The 16511-nt window shown below is 50.3% G+C and overlaps 1 protein-coding gene across 2 annotated transcripts in view; it reads right to left on the bottom strand.

The window, feature by feature from the left end:
• Window positions 1-1087: 1087 nt before the first annotated feature.
• cry1b (cryptochrome circadian regulator 1b) overlaps window positions 1088-16511 on the bottom strand; it is a 56740-nt gene continuing 41316 nt past the window's right edge. For both annotated transcript variants that reach the window (XM_038780690.1, XM_038780691.1), the window contains exons 11-13: window positions 3363-3466; window positions 2848-3007; window positions 1088-1317 (exon numbers count right to left, since the gene is read on the bottom strand). In XM_038780690.1, coding sequence (XP_038636618.1) covers window positions 3363-3466 — 104 coding nt within the window. In that variant the 3' untranslated portion in view covers window positions 1088-1317; window positions 2848-3007. The remainder of the gene's footprint in view (window positions 1318-2847; window positions 3008-3362; window positions 3467-16511) is intronic.

Here is a 16511-nt window from a genome sequence, read left to right as displayed (position 1 = left end):
CCAGTGTGGCCATATCGCGATAAACTACCTTCACCACTGCCTTCAACTCCTCCCATACCGTAGCTGCCGAAACCTCCCCCGTATCGTTCATCTCCACATACCTCTGAATGGCCTCCCTCACCCGTACACACACCTCCTCCTCAGTTAATAGCTCTACATCTAACCTCCAGTGTGGGTGTTGGCAATTCTGAAGTACACTTTGTGTACATAGGGGGAAAAAAAGCAATCTTTCGCTCTCGGACAACCAAACCTTGACGGATCCACCCCCCACCTGTTCCATAACCCCTTTAGTTCCTTTGCAGCCGCTGACACTCTCACTGTTCTCGAACATGACCGAATCAGCCTTGGACCGTATTAATTTCTCCCCCCCCCCCCCCCCCCCCATAATCAGCCGATGCTCGTCCAGATCAGGGATCTTCCCCAATATCCGCCTCATGAACTGTACGTCATCCCAGTTTGGTGCATAAATGTTCACCAGCACCACCGGCATCCCCTTCAACTTCCCACTCACCATAACGTATCTGCCCCCGAGTCCGCCACTATCATACTCACTTTAAACAACACCCGCATGTTAATCAGAATCGCCACCCCCCCTCATTTTAAAGTCTAGTCCTGCTAGTTCTTCTTCCTCTGCTGGGAAAATTTCTCATGGAGGAAGCTCACTAGCTGATCCGTCGACCACTGAGCAGGCAGGCTCGGACCCTGACCCTCCATCATCTTCCCGTGTCGCAGGCTCCACACAAGCTTTCAATAATTGTTCCCTCTTTTTGTGACCAGTTCTGGTCCATGAATCCATACACTAGTGGGATACTCTCTTCTTCCACCCTTCCTGCATATTTTACAATCACTCGGTTCCGCTGTTAACCGGGGAAAAGGTCCAAAACATCCACCACGAGTGCGAACCACCAAAAGTGCGACCGCTCACACCATGGCCGCTACCGGAAGTCTCGGGTCCACATATTATTTTTACTTATATTTTGGTCCAAGCTTACACTTGGGTCTGATTGAAAAGGAGGCAGGAAGGAGGAACTATGAGGTGTGAAAGGGACAAAGGCAGATGCCCAAATAATGATGGCACAACCAGATACACAACGCGCAGCATCTGCATTTTTTATTTATAATATTTAAATGTTTAGCATTAAATTTTGTATGTGGATGGAATATTATAAAAATAGATGTCTAAAACTAAACAGGGTATCAATAATTTACAGGATTTAACTTGGGAAATTCAAATTAATTATTTACAGGAGATTTTAATGACCTTTCACTCCAAACTTTCAACATAATCTTTCCTGAACTTGTGCAAACATTTCTCACCGGCAACTCGGGCTGTCGCCCGGGGCGCTATGTGCTCGGGGGCGCCAGAGACTCGGGTCCCGCGCATGCGCAGTTGGGCCGGTGCCAACCAGCGCATGCGCGGTGGCCGCCCGCCCCCAGGGCGGCCCCCCGGCTCGGTCCACCCCCCCCCCCTCAGTCCCCCCCCGCCCCGCCCTCGGGTCTGCCCCCCGCCCCGCCCTCGGGTCCGCCCCCCCCGCCCCGCCCTCGGGTCCGCCCCCCCCTTTGGGTCCGCGGGGTTGGAGCCGGTGAGATCAGACAGTGTGTAACCCGGGGAGGATGGAGCCAGTGAGATCAGACAGTGTGTAACCGGGGAGGATGGAGCCAGTGAGGTCAGATAATGTGTAACCCACATTAAATGTGCCGAAAGCATGCAGTAATAATAACATTTTGATGTGTACTGTGGATATTTCCTGGAGTCAGGCAGTTGCAGGCATGAAGTAAAAGAAAGTAACCTAATTTATCCTGTCAATATTTGTCTCCTTTTCACTGCTACGATGATCAGATCAGTGAATGATGGAGTGCGGAGGAATCACATGGTGGTTCGTAAACAGGAATGATAGACCGTAGAACAACAGGATTGTGAGAATGTGACGACATGGAGAATGCAACAGGGAACAATTAACTGCAATGGTTTTGTGCTAATTCAAACCACATTGGTTGTCTCTTGGATTTGTGCACGACCCAGTTCACTGAGGAAAGAAGTCCTGTTTATTCTCTCTTTCACATCTCTCTTCCCACCCCCCTCCCATCTGAAGGTATTTGCTCTTACCCTTGACTGCGTGCTTCTCCACCCTGTGCTTACTTTGCCTTGAGCCTTTTCAATTCCGTCCCATTATAAACTGTGTTCACCATTTGCAATTTAACCTTGAGATCTAGTGGGAGTGGAATTCCCGTGAATGGTGGGAGTTGACTATTTCCATTTGCAGTTATTTACTCTCAGTAATTTCCTTCATTGCCAGGGGAACAACCTGTGAGATCTTAGTCCAAGAGTTGGTTGTTATAATTTATACGTGAAAGACAGTGAAACATTCAGTGTCAACTCCTGTCTATGTATTCTCTGGTCTGGGAGTGGGACCATCATCTGGAATCCTGGAATTTCCATACCTGTGAAACAGGGTTAGAACTAGATGGTTCAAAGAAGGGTAGTTTGCTGTTTTCTCCCCCCACAATAGCAGATTATTTGGATGACCCCCCTCGGGTCCGCCACCCCCGCCCCTCCTCGGCCTCGCCCCCCCGCCCCTCCTCGGCCTCGCCCCCCTCCCTCCCCCCTCCCTCCCCCCCCCCCCCCCCCCCCGCGCCCCCCCCCCCCTCGGCCCCGGCCCCGCCCCCGCCCCCCTCGGCCCCGCCCCCGCCCCGCCCCCCCGCTCGCCCCCCCCCCCCTCGGCCCCAGCCCCGCCCCCCCCCCGGCCCCGGCCCCCCCCCCCCCCCGGCCCCGGCCCCGCCCCCCCCAAGGGCGCCGAAGTTCAGCTTGCCCGGGGCGCCAGCAACCCTAGAGCCGGCGCTGCTCACAAACATTTACAAAATGCATTTCTCATTCTTTCCTCTCCATGAATCAGATCAATCATTTTCTAAAAAATGAACGTTGAGGTTGTTCAATCTGCACTGGAATCTTTCCTAATTGTAATTCTTCTGACGGTATCCTTTTATTTTCCCCCTTCGTTCAAATGCGCTGGAAAAGAAAAAGGTGGAATTTAGCAGTGTGCTGTGGCCAACTATTGGCTTTGTTCTGTAAGATATCTGAAAATAATTTCTAAAATATTAAATCCAACACTTTAATTCTTTCCAACATAACATATTTCGACTTTTTAAAAACTTATTAGCTGTAGTCAATTTCAATAAATGCAGATCCAAAAGTGCATTCCATTTTCACTGCTCTCCTTGACTTTGTACCAAATATGGGAACAGGCTGGATAAGTATGATTAAAGGTCATGTGTTGGCGTGGAAGCCAACAGCCTATCTCTTGTCGTAATGTCCATGCATGTATCCGAAAGGACTCGTATTGTGCCTGTCTGTATGTCCTTACCTATTCAATGCTCTGCCTCTGAACTTTAGGCCCTAATCCTGGCATTTCTTTCCATGCACTGGGCTGTTTTCCAGAGCTTGGGCTGTTGCCCAAGCAACTCCTTCCTGAAATACAAAACTCACAGTAACTCATGTTAAAATCAAGCTTATTTTAAATGTATAGAATATCTCTTCAGTATCTTAAGACCATAAGACCATAAGGCATAGGAGTGGAAGTAAGGCCATTCAGCCCATCGAGTCCACTCCGCCATTCAATCATGGCTGATGGGCATTTCAACTCCACCTACCTGCATTCTCACCCTAGCCCTTAATTCCTCGCGACATCAAGAATTTATCTATCTCTGCCCTGAAGCCATTTAGCGTCCCGGCCTCCACTGCACTCCGCGGCAATGAATTCCACAGGCCCACCACTCTCTGGCTGAAGAAATGTCTCCGCATTTCTGTTCTGAATTTACCCCCTCTAATTCTAAGGCTGTGCCCACGGGTCCTTGTCTCATAGAGCATAGAACAGTACAGCACAGAACAGGCCCTTCGGCCCTCAATGTTGTGCCGAGCCATGATCACCCCACTCAAACCCACGTATCCACCCTATACCCGTAACCCAACAACCTCCCCCTTAACCTTACTTTTATTAGGACACTACGGGCAATGTAGCATGGCCAATCCACCTAACCCACACATCTTTGGACTGTGGGAGGAAACCGGAGCACCCGGAGGAAACCCACGCACACAGGGGGAGGACGTGCAGACTCCACACAGACAGTGACCCAGCCGGGAATCGAACCTGGGACCCTGGAGCTGTGAAGCATTTATGCTAACCACCATGCTACCCTGCTGCCCTCGCCTAACGGAAACAGTTTCTTTGCGTCCACCCTTTCTAAGCCATGTATTATCTTGTAAGTTTCTATTAGATCTCCCCTTAACCTTCTAAACTCCAATGAATACAATCCCAGGATCCTCAGCCGTTCATCATATGTTAGACCCGCCATTCCAGGGATCATCCGTGTGAATCTCCGCTGGACACGCTCCAGTGCCAGTATGTCCTTCCTGAGATGTGGGGCCCAAAACTGGACACAGTACTCCAAATGGGGCCTAACCAGAGCCTTATAAAGGCTCAGTAGCACATTGCTGCTTTTATATTCCAACCCTCTTGAGATAAATGACAACATTGCATTCGCTTTCTTAATCACAGATTCAACCTGCATGTTTACCTTTAGGGAATCCTCGACTAGCACTCCCAGATCCCTTTGTACTTTGGCATTATGAATTTTCTCACCGTTTAGAAAGTAGTCTATGCTTGGATTCTTTTTTCCAAAGTGCAAGACCTCACATTTTCTCACGTTGAATTGCATCAGCCATTTCCTGCACCACTTTCCCAAACTGTCTAGATCAGGGGTGGGCAAACTACGGCCCGCGGGCCGCATGCGGCCCGCCAAAGGTTTTTATGCGGCCCACCAAGTCATTAAAAAAACATTTAAAAATTTTTTTTAATTTTTTTTTTAAATTTTCAATTATTTTTTTAAGGTTAATGGGGGGCGGGCTGTTGGGTTACTTACTGGTATAGGGTGGATACGTTGACTTGAGTAGGGTGATCATTGCTCGGCACAACGTCGAGGGCCGAAGGGCCTGTTCTGTGCTGTACTGTTCTATGTTCTATATGAGGCGCCCAGAATCATAACCGGGTGAAGTAATTATTTTACTTAATATACTATGCGGCCCTTTAAAATTGTGAATTTCTGAATGTGGCCCTTGCACGGAAAAGTTTGCCCACCCCTGGTCTAGATCCTTCTGCAGCCTCCCCACTTCCTCAGCACTACCTGCCTGACCACCTAACTTTGTATCATCGGCAAACTTCGCTAGAATGCCCCCAGTCCCTTCATCCAGATCATTAATATATATGGTGAACAGCTGCGGCCCCAACACTGAACCCTGTGGGACACCGCTGGTCACCGGCTGCCATTCCGAAAAAGAACCTTTTATCCCAACTCTCTGCCTTCCGTCAGACAGCCAATCCTCAACCCATGCCAGTAGCTCACCTTGAACACCATGGGCCCTCACCTTACTCAGCAGCCTCCTGTGTGGCACCTTATCAAAGGCCTTTTGGAAATCCAGATAGACCACATCCACTGGGTTTCCCTGGTCTAACCTACTTGTCACCTCCTCAAAGAATTCTAACAGGTTCGTCAGGCACGACCTCCCCTTATTAAATCCATGTTGACTTGTTCTAATCCGACCCTGCTCTTCCAAGAATTTAGAAATCTCATCCTTAACGATCGATTCTAGAATTTTACCAACAACCGAGGTTAGGCTAATTGGCCTATAATTTTCCATCTTTTGTCTTGATCCTTTCTTGAATAAGGGGGTTACAACAGCGATCTTCCAATCGTTCGGGACTTTCCCTGACTCCAGTGATTTTTGAAAGATCTCAACCAACGCTTCCGCTATTTCTTCAGCCACCTCCTTCAGAACTCTAGGGTGTAGCCCATCGGGGCCAGGAGATTTGTCAATTTTAAGACCTTTTAGCTTTTTTAGCACCATCTCTTTTGTAATGGCAACCATACTCAACTCAGCCCCCTGACCCTCTATAATTTTTGGGATATTACTCATGTCTTCCACTGTGAAGACAGACGCAAAGTACTTATTAAGTTCTCCAGCCATTTCCTCGTCTCCCATCACTAGCCTTCCGGAATCAGTTTGAATTGGCCCAATGTCTACTTTGGCCTGTCGTTTGTTTCTTATGTATTGAAAGAAACTTTTACTATCATTTCGTATATTACTGGCTAGCCTGCCTTCATATTTGATCCTCTCCTTCCTTATTTGTCTCTTTGTTAACCTCTGTTTGTTTTTGTAGCCTTCCCAATCTTCTGATTTCCCAGTGCTTTTGGCCACTTTATAGGATCTCTTTTTCTTTGATACATTTCCTGACCTCCTTTGTCAGCCATGGCTGTCTAATCCCTCCCCGGATAATCTTTCTTTTCTTGGGGATGAACCTCTGTACAGTGTCCTCAATTATGCATACAAACTCCTGCCATTTTTGCTCTGCTGTCTTCCCTGTGTTGTTACTCGTGTCTTAATAAAGCTCGTAGTCTCAAATGTGGAGAAGATGCTTTATTGTAAGTTTGTTCTCTCTTCAGAGCTGTTTCCTAAGGTTACCTTCAGTGTTCCTAGCTGGTGTGGGTGTATGTGTCCTGCCCCAAGTTCTGCCCTCTGTGAAGTGTGTCCTCACTTCCTGTCCCCGTCTATTTATATGGCTCTCCCGTGCCCCCTCTAGTGTTTGCTCAGTTGTATTGCATCTAGTTAACTTGTGATCACCACATCCCCCTTTTTCTCTTTACATATTTTCTGTACAGCGTTAAAGAAAATTGTACAACCTGTCCCGGTGTATTTATAGCTCTCCCTCTGGTGTTTGCTCAGTTGTTTTGTATCTAGTAAATCTACGATCACCACATCCCCCTTTTTCTCTTTACATATTTGTTGTACATCATTAAAGAAAATTATAGAAAACAGTTACTTATGATATGCGTATCTATACAGGTGATGGTGCTATTGCATATTGTACAAAGCCAATGTAGTTATATGTCCAATCTTAATAAAAACATTTATGAGTCCAAACTTGATGAATTTGTTCAGAGCTTTTTTTTTCTTTTTTTGTTGTTGATGACGTGGTGATATTGATATTGCAAGTCCGCTGTGACTGTTGTTGGTGTTCCTTGTTATTTTAAGTACCCAATGCATCATCCCGAGGTGTTTGCATGGTCACCTCACTGATGTTGACTGGCATGGACTTTTTTCTGTGCTTGTGGTGTTGATTTATTGTCTCATCCGCCTTGGATGCTGGTGTGCTTGCTCGTTCTGGAGCAGACGTGAGTTTGTGCGATTCGTTGTCATCCCATGACATGTTTGTAGTCTTGTCATCGTTTTGCAGTGTGCTGTGGCATTGTCCTTCATGTGCCGAGTAGCACCATTGTGTACAAGTCGTTGTTTCATTGCTGTTGTTTCTGTCGTTCCTGTTTTTGTTGTTTTCGTTGCCGTACTTGTTGCTGTTTTTGTCGTTTCTGTCTTTGGTGTTGGCACTGTCGTTGTTCCTGACTTTGTTGTTTTCGTTGCCGTTCGTGTTGCTGTTTTTGTCGTTTCCGTCTTTGGTGTTGTCGCTATCTTTGTTCCTGATTTTGTTGTTTTTCTTGTCGCGCTTCATGTTGCTTTTGTTCTTTCTGTTGTCGTTCTCGTTTCTGCTGTGCTTCTTGCTATTGTTGTTGGTCTTGTCGCGCTTCATGTTGCTTTTGTTCTTGCTGTTGTTTGTCCCGTTTCTGCTGTGCTTCTTTTGACTTTTGTTTTTCTTGTTATACTCTATTCGTGTCCCGAGTGGATAATTTGAGTCATTGAGCATTTCGTCTCGAGAGTGGTGCGAATGATCTGATGTTGCATCGGTGCAGGTGACCTCAATCATTTGTGGAGAATTGGATTCCTCATCTTTGCTTTCTTGGTGCTCCTCTTCCGGAGTCAAATTCTTCTCGATTTCGTTTGACGCGGTGTCTCTGGATTCTTGGCGCTCCTCTTCTTGAGTCAAAACCTCCATGATTACAATTGACGTGATGTCTGTGGACTCCTGGCGCTCCTCTTCTGGAGTCCAAATCTGCATGTTTTCAGTTGACGTGGTGTCTCCGGACTCTTGGTGCTCCGCTTCTGGAGTTGAAATCTTCATGATTTCCGTTGATGTTGTCTCACTGGACTCCAGGTGCTCCTCTTCTGGAGTCAAAATCTGCATGGTTTCTTCTGGCTTGGTCTCTCTGGACTCCAGGTGCTCCTCTTCTGGAGTCAGAATCTGCATGGTTTCTTTCGGCATCGTCGCTCTGGACTGTTGGGTGGCCCGACTCTGTGCTTCTGTACAGACAAGCTGAGAACTGTCAGTCTCGCTGTGATCCTGTACGTCGAGTGCGATCACCTTGTTACTGTTTTCGCTCTGTGCTTCGGTACAGACAAGCTGAGAACTGTCAGTCTCGCTGTGATCCTGTACGTCGAGTGTGATCACCTTGTCACTGTCTTCGCATGCAGTGGGTAGAGGTGCATTGTCTTCTTCTTGTTCATGTGAGCTTGTTAGACTTTCATAGTCTGCTTGTGGTTGCTCAGATATGGCAGGTTGACCTTCATGGTCTTGCGCATGCATGGTGTTCGCCAGGGAGTGTTTGCTTGCATCCCTTTTGGAGTCTTTCATTTCTCGCACTGTGGAGCCTGTCATCGCTCGCTCTGTGGAGTCTTCCTCTGCTCTCTGTGTGGCGTCGTCTTCGTCTAGGGTATTGCTGTCATCCAATGTATCGACGAGCTGCCATGGCATCATGGTGTTGGATTCATCTACCATGAGTAGAGTCGTGTTGAGCTTTGCAACGGTGTCGCTGATGCTGTGATCAGCATGTCCAAATAACTCCTCCATGTCTGAGTAGTATTCTTTGATACCCATTTCATCTTCGTTGGCTTCTTCTACCACGAGTTGATTCGTGTTGAACTTTGCGACCGTGTCGCTGATGCTGTGAGAAGCATATCCGACTGACTCAGCTGTGTCTGAGTAGTATTCTTCGAAAAACAAATCATCTTTTGTTGTTTCGGAATTCTTTTTGTTCTCTTCACTTTGGGTGGTGCAGACTGCTTTTTTCAGGGTGTTGTGCAAGTTGTTTTTAACTGTTGGTGTAAGTTCAGGCGTTTTTCTGTGTTCTGAGGCAAGAAAATTTGTGTTTACCACTTTAAGTGCCTTAATTTCAATTTTTGGGCATTTCCCTTTTAAGTGGGCGTGGTCGGGATGCTCAGACGTCATGACGTCACGCGTAGGAATGAATTGCGCATGCGCAAATCGGCTTTCCTCCCCTGTGCGGTTCTGTGTCCATTGCGCATGCGCGGCTTGCGCATGCGCATGACGATCCGCGACCAAGACTTTTTTGACTGCGCATGCGCGGCATCACGATCGGCACCGCGATCTTTTTTAAACTGCGCATGCGCGGCTTCCGGTTCCGGCGCATGCGCAGACGCCATTTGTAGTTCTTTGCTTACCGGAGACTGCAAAATGTGCTCCAACGCCATTTTTTGGCGTTTTTCGCGGATTTCAGGGATTTTTCTTTCTCACCAGGACTCTCTCTCCAAAACTCGTAAGTAATTTTCTCTTCCCGATTTGGACAGGGTTTCAGCGTTTTGGCTTTGTGAGAAATTCTTGTCATTTCTTCTTTTTGATCTGTACTTTTCATTCGTGATTTTTTGCTCTTTTCGTGATTTTTTAAGTTTTGCATCACTCAGTCTCTGTGCAGTTAGGACTCTGAGCATGTCTTGCTGTTCAAATTTCTCACAGTACTCTTCAAATTTGTTTAGTAACGTTTGTAAGCTGTTTCTGTCTTCATCTTTTGAGTATTTAAATCCATTATACACTTTCCTATTTACAGGCCCTGCGGTGAGAATTGCTATTTTAATGTTGTCGGAGGCTTCTTGTACCTCATTAGCTACGAGATCCAAATCAAACATTTGTTTAAACCTTTTCCAGACACCTCTTACATTGCCGGTCAGGTCTAGCTGCTCTGGGTGTCCAAGCCACATCCTCGAATTAGCGATGTCTTCCCAAGTCAAATGTCCAGTAGGAGATTTCCATGCCATTTTGAGCTTTCTGTATCTGCCACTGAGTTGTCCTGTAGTAAGCGTCTGAAGCCACTCCTGGGTACCATGTGTTGTTACTCGTGTCTTAATAAAGCTCGTAGTCTCAAATGTGGAGAAGATGCTTTATTGTGAGTTCGTTCTCTCTTCAGAGCTGTTTCCTAAGGTTACCTTCAGTGTTCCTAGCTGGTGTGGGTGTATGTGTCCTGCCCCAAGTTCTGCCCTCTGTGAAGTGTGTCCTCACTTCCTGTCCCCGTCTATTTATATGGCTCTCCCGTGCCCCCTCTAGTGTTTGCTCAGTTGTATTGCATCTAGTTAACTTGTGATCACCACATTCCCCACTAGGGTCTGCTTCCAGTCGATTTTTGCCAGTTCCTCTCTCATGCCCTCATAATTACCTTTATTTAACTGTAACACCATTACATCCGATTTTGCCTTCTCTCTTTCAAACTGCAGACTGAACTCAACCATATTATGATCACTGCTTCCTAAGTGTTCCCTTACTTTAAGATCTTTTATAAAGTCTGGTTCATTACATAGCACTAGGTCCAGAATAGCCTGCTCCCTTGTGGGCTCCATGACAAGCTGTTCCAAAATGCCATCTTGTAAGCATTCCATGAATTCCTTTTCTTTGGATCCACTGGCTACGTTATCTTGCTTGTACTTTTATCAAATAAACACTAACAAGCTTCAAATCTCCCTATGTATATCACAGATACTGTGCCCTTGTTCATGTTTATTTGTGAAGCAACCTGAAGACTGATCAGCTGATGCACAGTGTATTATTTTAGTTTACATTACGCTAAGCCGGATTTTCAGAGCAATGGCAACCACCGTTGGAATGCCACTTGCGCCTTTTCTTTTTAACATAGTACTAGAACTCTGCATTTCTAGCATGGACTTCCAAACGAGGCCCTTTCAGAAGTGCAGAGCATACCTGTTCTGGGAATCCTTCTTTAGGCAGAATCATAAGGGACAGCCCCCTTTCTCTAGCCATCATATTTTGATAAATTTTCGTATCACTAACGTGAAAACCCCTGAGACATTTAAAAAGCTTTTCATTGTGTTAATGAATGTGTGTGAGTGAAATGGACACCAGCTGGGTAGGATGGCAGGGTCAGATTGTGGGAGAAGAGACTCGGGATACAGGAGTCGAAGCTGGGGCCGTCAGTTGTGTAGCTACCCAGGACTTAGGCATAGGGCGCAATATTAACGTCTACTTAACAGCACGTTTAGCAGGGTGTTCCTTAGCGCCTGCAGCACTGAGAAAGACCACTCTATTCAACGACACTTGATTTTTTTTGGGCCTCAGGGAGGAACACAATGAGGCCACTCTTTACCAGTGCAGGAGGACTTGTGGATTGGAGCACCATTTTTAAAGGCAGCCCCGATCTTTCCAGGACCTCCAAAGGGGCCATCACCACTGGTTCACGACTTTGTGAACCCGTACCAAATGATACCCAGTTGACATCTCACTGGCGAGGTCGGGTGAATCCCGGACACCAGATTTATTGGGCGAGTGCATATTTAAATGAGCCTACACCAGAAAACATTGATCTAGTCCCGGGCATCGAGGAGGGGCTGGAGGGGTCGGACCTGCCGGCCTATGTGGCTGTGATGTTGACCTCGCTGGTGGGGGCAGGATCCTTCCATCTGCCCCTGGAGCTGGAGGGGGCCCACAGCGTACTGGCCAGGCGGCCTAAGGCGAATGAACCCCTGCGGGCGGTGCTGGTGCGGTTCCATCGGTTCAGTGACCGGGAGTGTGTTCTCCGATGGGCCAAGAAGGTGAGGAGTAGTAAGTGGGAGAATTCAGTAGTGCGTGTCTACCAGGACTGGAGTGCGGAGGTGGCCAAGCGGAGAGCCGGGTTTAACCGGACGAAGGCGGTGCTCCATGGAAAGCAGGTGAAGTTCGGCATGTTGCCGCCTGCGCGCCTGTGGGTCACCTACAAGGACCGGCATCACTACTTTGAGCCCCGGAGGAAGCGTGGGCCTTTGTGCAGGCTGAAAAGTTGGATTCGAACTAGAGATTGGGGGCTGTGGGAGTTTTTCTATTTCTGTATCATTGTTTATGCTGTAGCGGGTTATTCTGTTTGTTTCTGTTTTTTCTCTCGCTTTCGGACGATGTGGGTTATGGTTTTGTGTTCTAAGGGGGATACTGGGGTTTGTGGTTGATCTGTGTCTTTGTTAGTACGGAGTTGGTGGTTGGGTTGGGACTGCTGTTTGGGAGCTGTGTTGGTGGGGTGGGGCAGTGTGAAAGCGCGGGCTTTTCTCTGGTTTCCCGCACTGCGGGACGAGGGGGTGGAGCTGGTGGCGAGGGGCATGGTTATTAGACCGGGTTTCCCGCGCTGAAGCGGTGCCAAGGAGCTGATGCAGGGGAGAAGAGGGGACCTCATATCGGGAGGGGTCGGAGTTAGAGCGGGAGCTGCTGGGGTCAGCAGAAGTCAGTTCGCTCACGGGAGTACAGTGGAGGGAGAGTCGCGGCCAGGAGGGGTCCTAACCTTGGGGGGGGGGGGGGGGAGGGGGGGGGGGGGATACCAGGTTGCTGCTGGATTGACCAGGGAGGAGTTGGTGCGGGTTGGGGGGGTCGGGGTGAGGTTCTATCGCCGTGGGAAACGGGCCGAATGGGTGCTGGCCAGGGGCGAGCAGTCGATGGACTATGGCTAGTCGACGGGGGAGGGGGGCGGGGTGCCCCCTGATCCGGCTGATTACGTGGAACGTGAGGGGGTTGAATGGGCCGGTTAAGCGGGCCCGGGTGTTTTCGCATCTGAAGGGGCTGAAGGCGGACATGGCCATGCTCCAGGAGACCCACCTGAAGGTGGCGGACCAGGTCCGTCTGAGGAAGGGGTGGGTGGGGCAGGTTTTCCACTCAGGGCTCAACTCGAAGAACCGGGGGGTGGCGATCCTGGTGGGGAAGAGGATGGCGTTTGAGGCGTCTGAGGTTGTGGCTGATAGTGGCGGCAGATATGTGATGGTGAGCGGTAAGCTGCAGGGGGAGAGGGTGGTGTTGGTTAATGTGTACACCCCAAATTGGGATGATGCTGGTTTCATGAGGCGTATGTTGGGCCGCATTACTGGCCTGGAGGTGGGGGGCTTGATCATGGGGGGGACTTCAATACGGTGCTGGATCCCCTACTGGATTGTTCTAATTCAAGGACAGGCAGGAGGCCGGCGGCGGCCAAGGTGTTGAGGGAGTTTATGGACCAGATAGGAGGAGTGGATCCCTGGAGGTTCGGTAGGCCGAGGGCTCGGGAGTACTCTTTTTTCTCCCATGTGCACAGGGTTTATTCCCGCATTGATTTCTTTGTTTCGAGTAGGGGACTGGTCCCGAGGGTGGAGGAGGCCGAGTATTCGGCTATTGCAATTTTGGACCATGCTCCGCATTGGGTGGATCTGGAGATGGGGGAGGTGCGGGACCAGCGCCCACTTTGGTGTCTGGACGTGGGGTTGTTGGCTGATGAGGAGGTGTGTAGGAGGGTTCGGGGTTGTATCGAGGGGTACCTCGAAGTCAATGATACTGGGGAGGTCCAGGTGGGGATGGTGTGGGAGGCTCTGAAGGCAGTGATTAGGGGGGAGCTGATCTCCATCCGAGCCCATAGGGAGAAGGGGGAGAGGAGGGAGAGGGAGAGACTGGTGGAGGAGCTGTTGAGTGTGGATAGGAGGTATGCGGGGGCCCCGGAGGAGGGATTGCTGGGGGAGCGGCGTAGCTTGCAGGCCAAGTTGGATTTATTGACCACCAGAAAGACAGAGACACAGTGGAGGAAGGCGCAGGGAGCGGTCTATGAGTATGGAGAGAAGGCGAGCAGGATGCTGGCGCATCAGCTTCGTAAGCGGGACGCAGCTAGGGAGATTGGTGGAGTGAAGGATAGAGATGGGAATGTGGTGCGGCAGGGGGCAGAGGTCAATGAGGCCATTAGGGACTTTTATAGGGAACTGTACCGGTCGGAGCCGCCGGCGGTGGGAGGGGGAATGGAGTGTTTTTTGGACAGGCTCCAATTTCCAAGGGTGCAGGAGGAGCAGGTGGAGGGACTGGGGGCGCCGATCGAGTTGGAGGAGCTGGTCAGTGGGATTGGCCACATGCAGTCGGGGCCGGATGGGTTCCCGGTTGAATTTTATAAGAAATACGCGGACCTGCTGGGCCCCCTGTTGGTCAGGGCCTTTAACGAGGCATGGGAGGAGGGTGTTCTACCGCCGACGTTGTCTCGGGCGCTAATCTCCCTGATCCTGAAGCGTGATAAGGACCCCTTGCAGTGCGGATCATACAGACAGATTTCACTGCTGAATGTAGACGCCAAGTTGCTGGCGAAGATCTTGGCCACTAGAATAGAGTACTGGGTGCCGGGGGTGGTACATGAAGATCAGACAGGTTTTGTGAAGGGGAGGCAGCTGAACACTAACGTGCGAAGGCTGCTAAATGTGATAATGATGCCGGCAGCAGAAGGAGAGACGGAGATTGTGGTGGCATTGGATGCAGAGAAGGCCTTTGACAGGGTTGAGTGGGGGTACTTGTGGGAGGTGTTGGAGAGGTTCGGGTTTGGGGTGGGATTTATTAAATGGGTGAGGTTGCTGTGCGAGGCCCCGATAGCGAGTGTAGCGACAAATGGGAGGAGGTCCGAGTACTTCAGGCTCCACCGTGGGACGAGGCAGGGGTGCCCCTGTCCCCCTTGCTTTTTGCGTTGGCAATTGAGCCTCTTGCCATGGCTCTCAGGGAGTCGAGGACGTGGAGGGGTTTGGTGCGAGGTGGGGAGGAGCACCGAGTGTCGCTGTATGCAGACGACTTGCTGCTGTATGTAGCAGACCCGGTGGGAGGAATGCCGGAGGTGATGGAGATCCTTGCTGAGTTCGGGAGTTTCTCGGGATATAAATTGAACCTGGGCAAGAGTGAGCTGTTTGTCATACACCCGGGAGATCAGGAGGAGGGGATTGGTAGGCTCCCGCTAAAGAGGGCAGTGAGGAGTTTTAGGTACCTGGGGGTTCAGGTGGCTAGGAGCTGGGGGACTCTGCACAAGCTCAATTTTACTAGGTTGGTGGAGCAGATGGAGGAGGAATTTAAAAGGTGGGACATGCTGCCGTTGTCATTGGCGGGTAGAGTACAGTCCGTTTAAATGACGGTGCTCCCGAGGTTTTTGTTTTTGTTTCAGTGCCTCCCCATTTTCGTTCCGAGGGCCTTTTTTAGGAGGGTGAACAGCAGCATTCTGGGATTTCTTTGGGCGCACGCGACTCCGAATGTAATGAGGGTCTTTTTGGAGCGGGGCAGGGATAGAGGGGGGATGGCGCTGCCCAACCTCTCTGGGTACTATTGGGCGGCTAACATCTCGAAGGTACGTAAGTGGGTAATGGGTGGGAGGTGGCAGCATGGAAACGGATGGAGATGGCGTCCTGTGGAGGCACGAGCCTGAAGGCACTGGTATCGGCGCCGCTGCTTCTCCCTCCAACGAGGTACACTACGAGCCCAGTGGTGGCGGCTACCCTCAAACTTTGGGAGCAGTGGAGGCCCCGCTGCGGGGGAACCACCGGTTTGTCCCAGGGAACATGGATGGGGGGTTCCTGGGGTGGCACAGGGCGGGCATTAGGATGTTGGGAGACCTGTTTATTGACGGGAGGTTCGCGAGCCTGGTGAACTGGAGGAGAAGTTTGAGCTCTGCCCGGGGAATATGTTCAGGTACCTTCAGGTCAAGGCGTTTGCTAGGCGGCAGGTGGAGGGGTTCGCTTTGCTGCCCCCGCGGGGGGTAAGTGATGGGGTGCTTTCGGAGGATGTGGGTCGGGGATGGGAAGGTGTCTGGCATCTACCAGGTAATGCAGGAGGTGGGGGAGGCGTCGGTAGAGGAGCTGAAGGCTAAGTGGGAGGTGGAGCTGGGGAGCAGATTGAGGAGGGGACATGGGCGAACGACCTGGAGAGGGTGAACTCCTCCTCTTCATGTGCGAGGCTTAGTCTCATCCAGTTCAAGATGCTGCACCGGGCCCACATGTCCGGATCTATGATGAGTAGGTTCTTTGGGGGCGAAGATAGGTGCGTCAGGTGTTCGGGGAGTCCAGCGAACCATGCCCATATGTTCTGGGCATGCCCGGCACTGGAGGAGTTCTGGAAGGGGGTGGCGAGGATGGTGTCGAGGGTGGTGGGATCCAGGGTCAAGCCAGGCTGGGAACTCGCGATATTTGGGGTTGGGGTGGAGCCGGGAGTGCAGGAGGCGAAAGAGGCCGATGTTTTGGCCTTGCGTCCCTAGTAGCCCGGCGGAGGATCTTGCTACAGTGGAAAGATGCGAGACCTCCGAGAGTGGAGACTTGGATTAATGACATGGCGGGATTCATTCAGCTGGAGGGGGTCAAATTCGCCCTGAGGGGGTCGGTACAAGGGTTCTTTAGGAGGTGGCAGCCTTTCCTCGACTTTCTGGCTCAACGATAAGGTACTAGGTCAGCAGCAGCAGCAACCCGTGGGGGAGGGGGGGAAAGGGGGATAGTGTTTAAGTTCATTTGCTTATTGTTAATTTATTTTGTTGTTTATTGGGTTTGGGGGGGTGGGGGGGGG

The sequence above is a fragment of the Scyliorhinus canicula genome, chromosome 20 (genome assembly GCF_902713615.1).
Source record: "Scyliorhinus canicula chromosome 20, sScyCan1.1, whole genome shotgun sequence".
In the NCBI taxonomy this organism is placed as follows: Eukaryota; Metazoa; Chordata; class Chondrichthyes; order Carcharhiniformes; family Scyliorhinidae; genus Scyliorhinus; species Scyliorhinus canicula.
The sequence above is the reverse complement of the archived record's forward strand: the minus strand, read 5'-3'. Positions and strand labels throughout refer to the sequence as shown.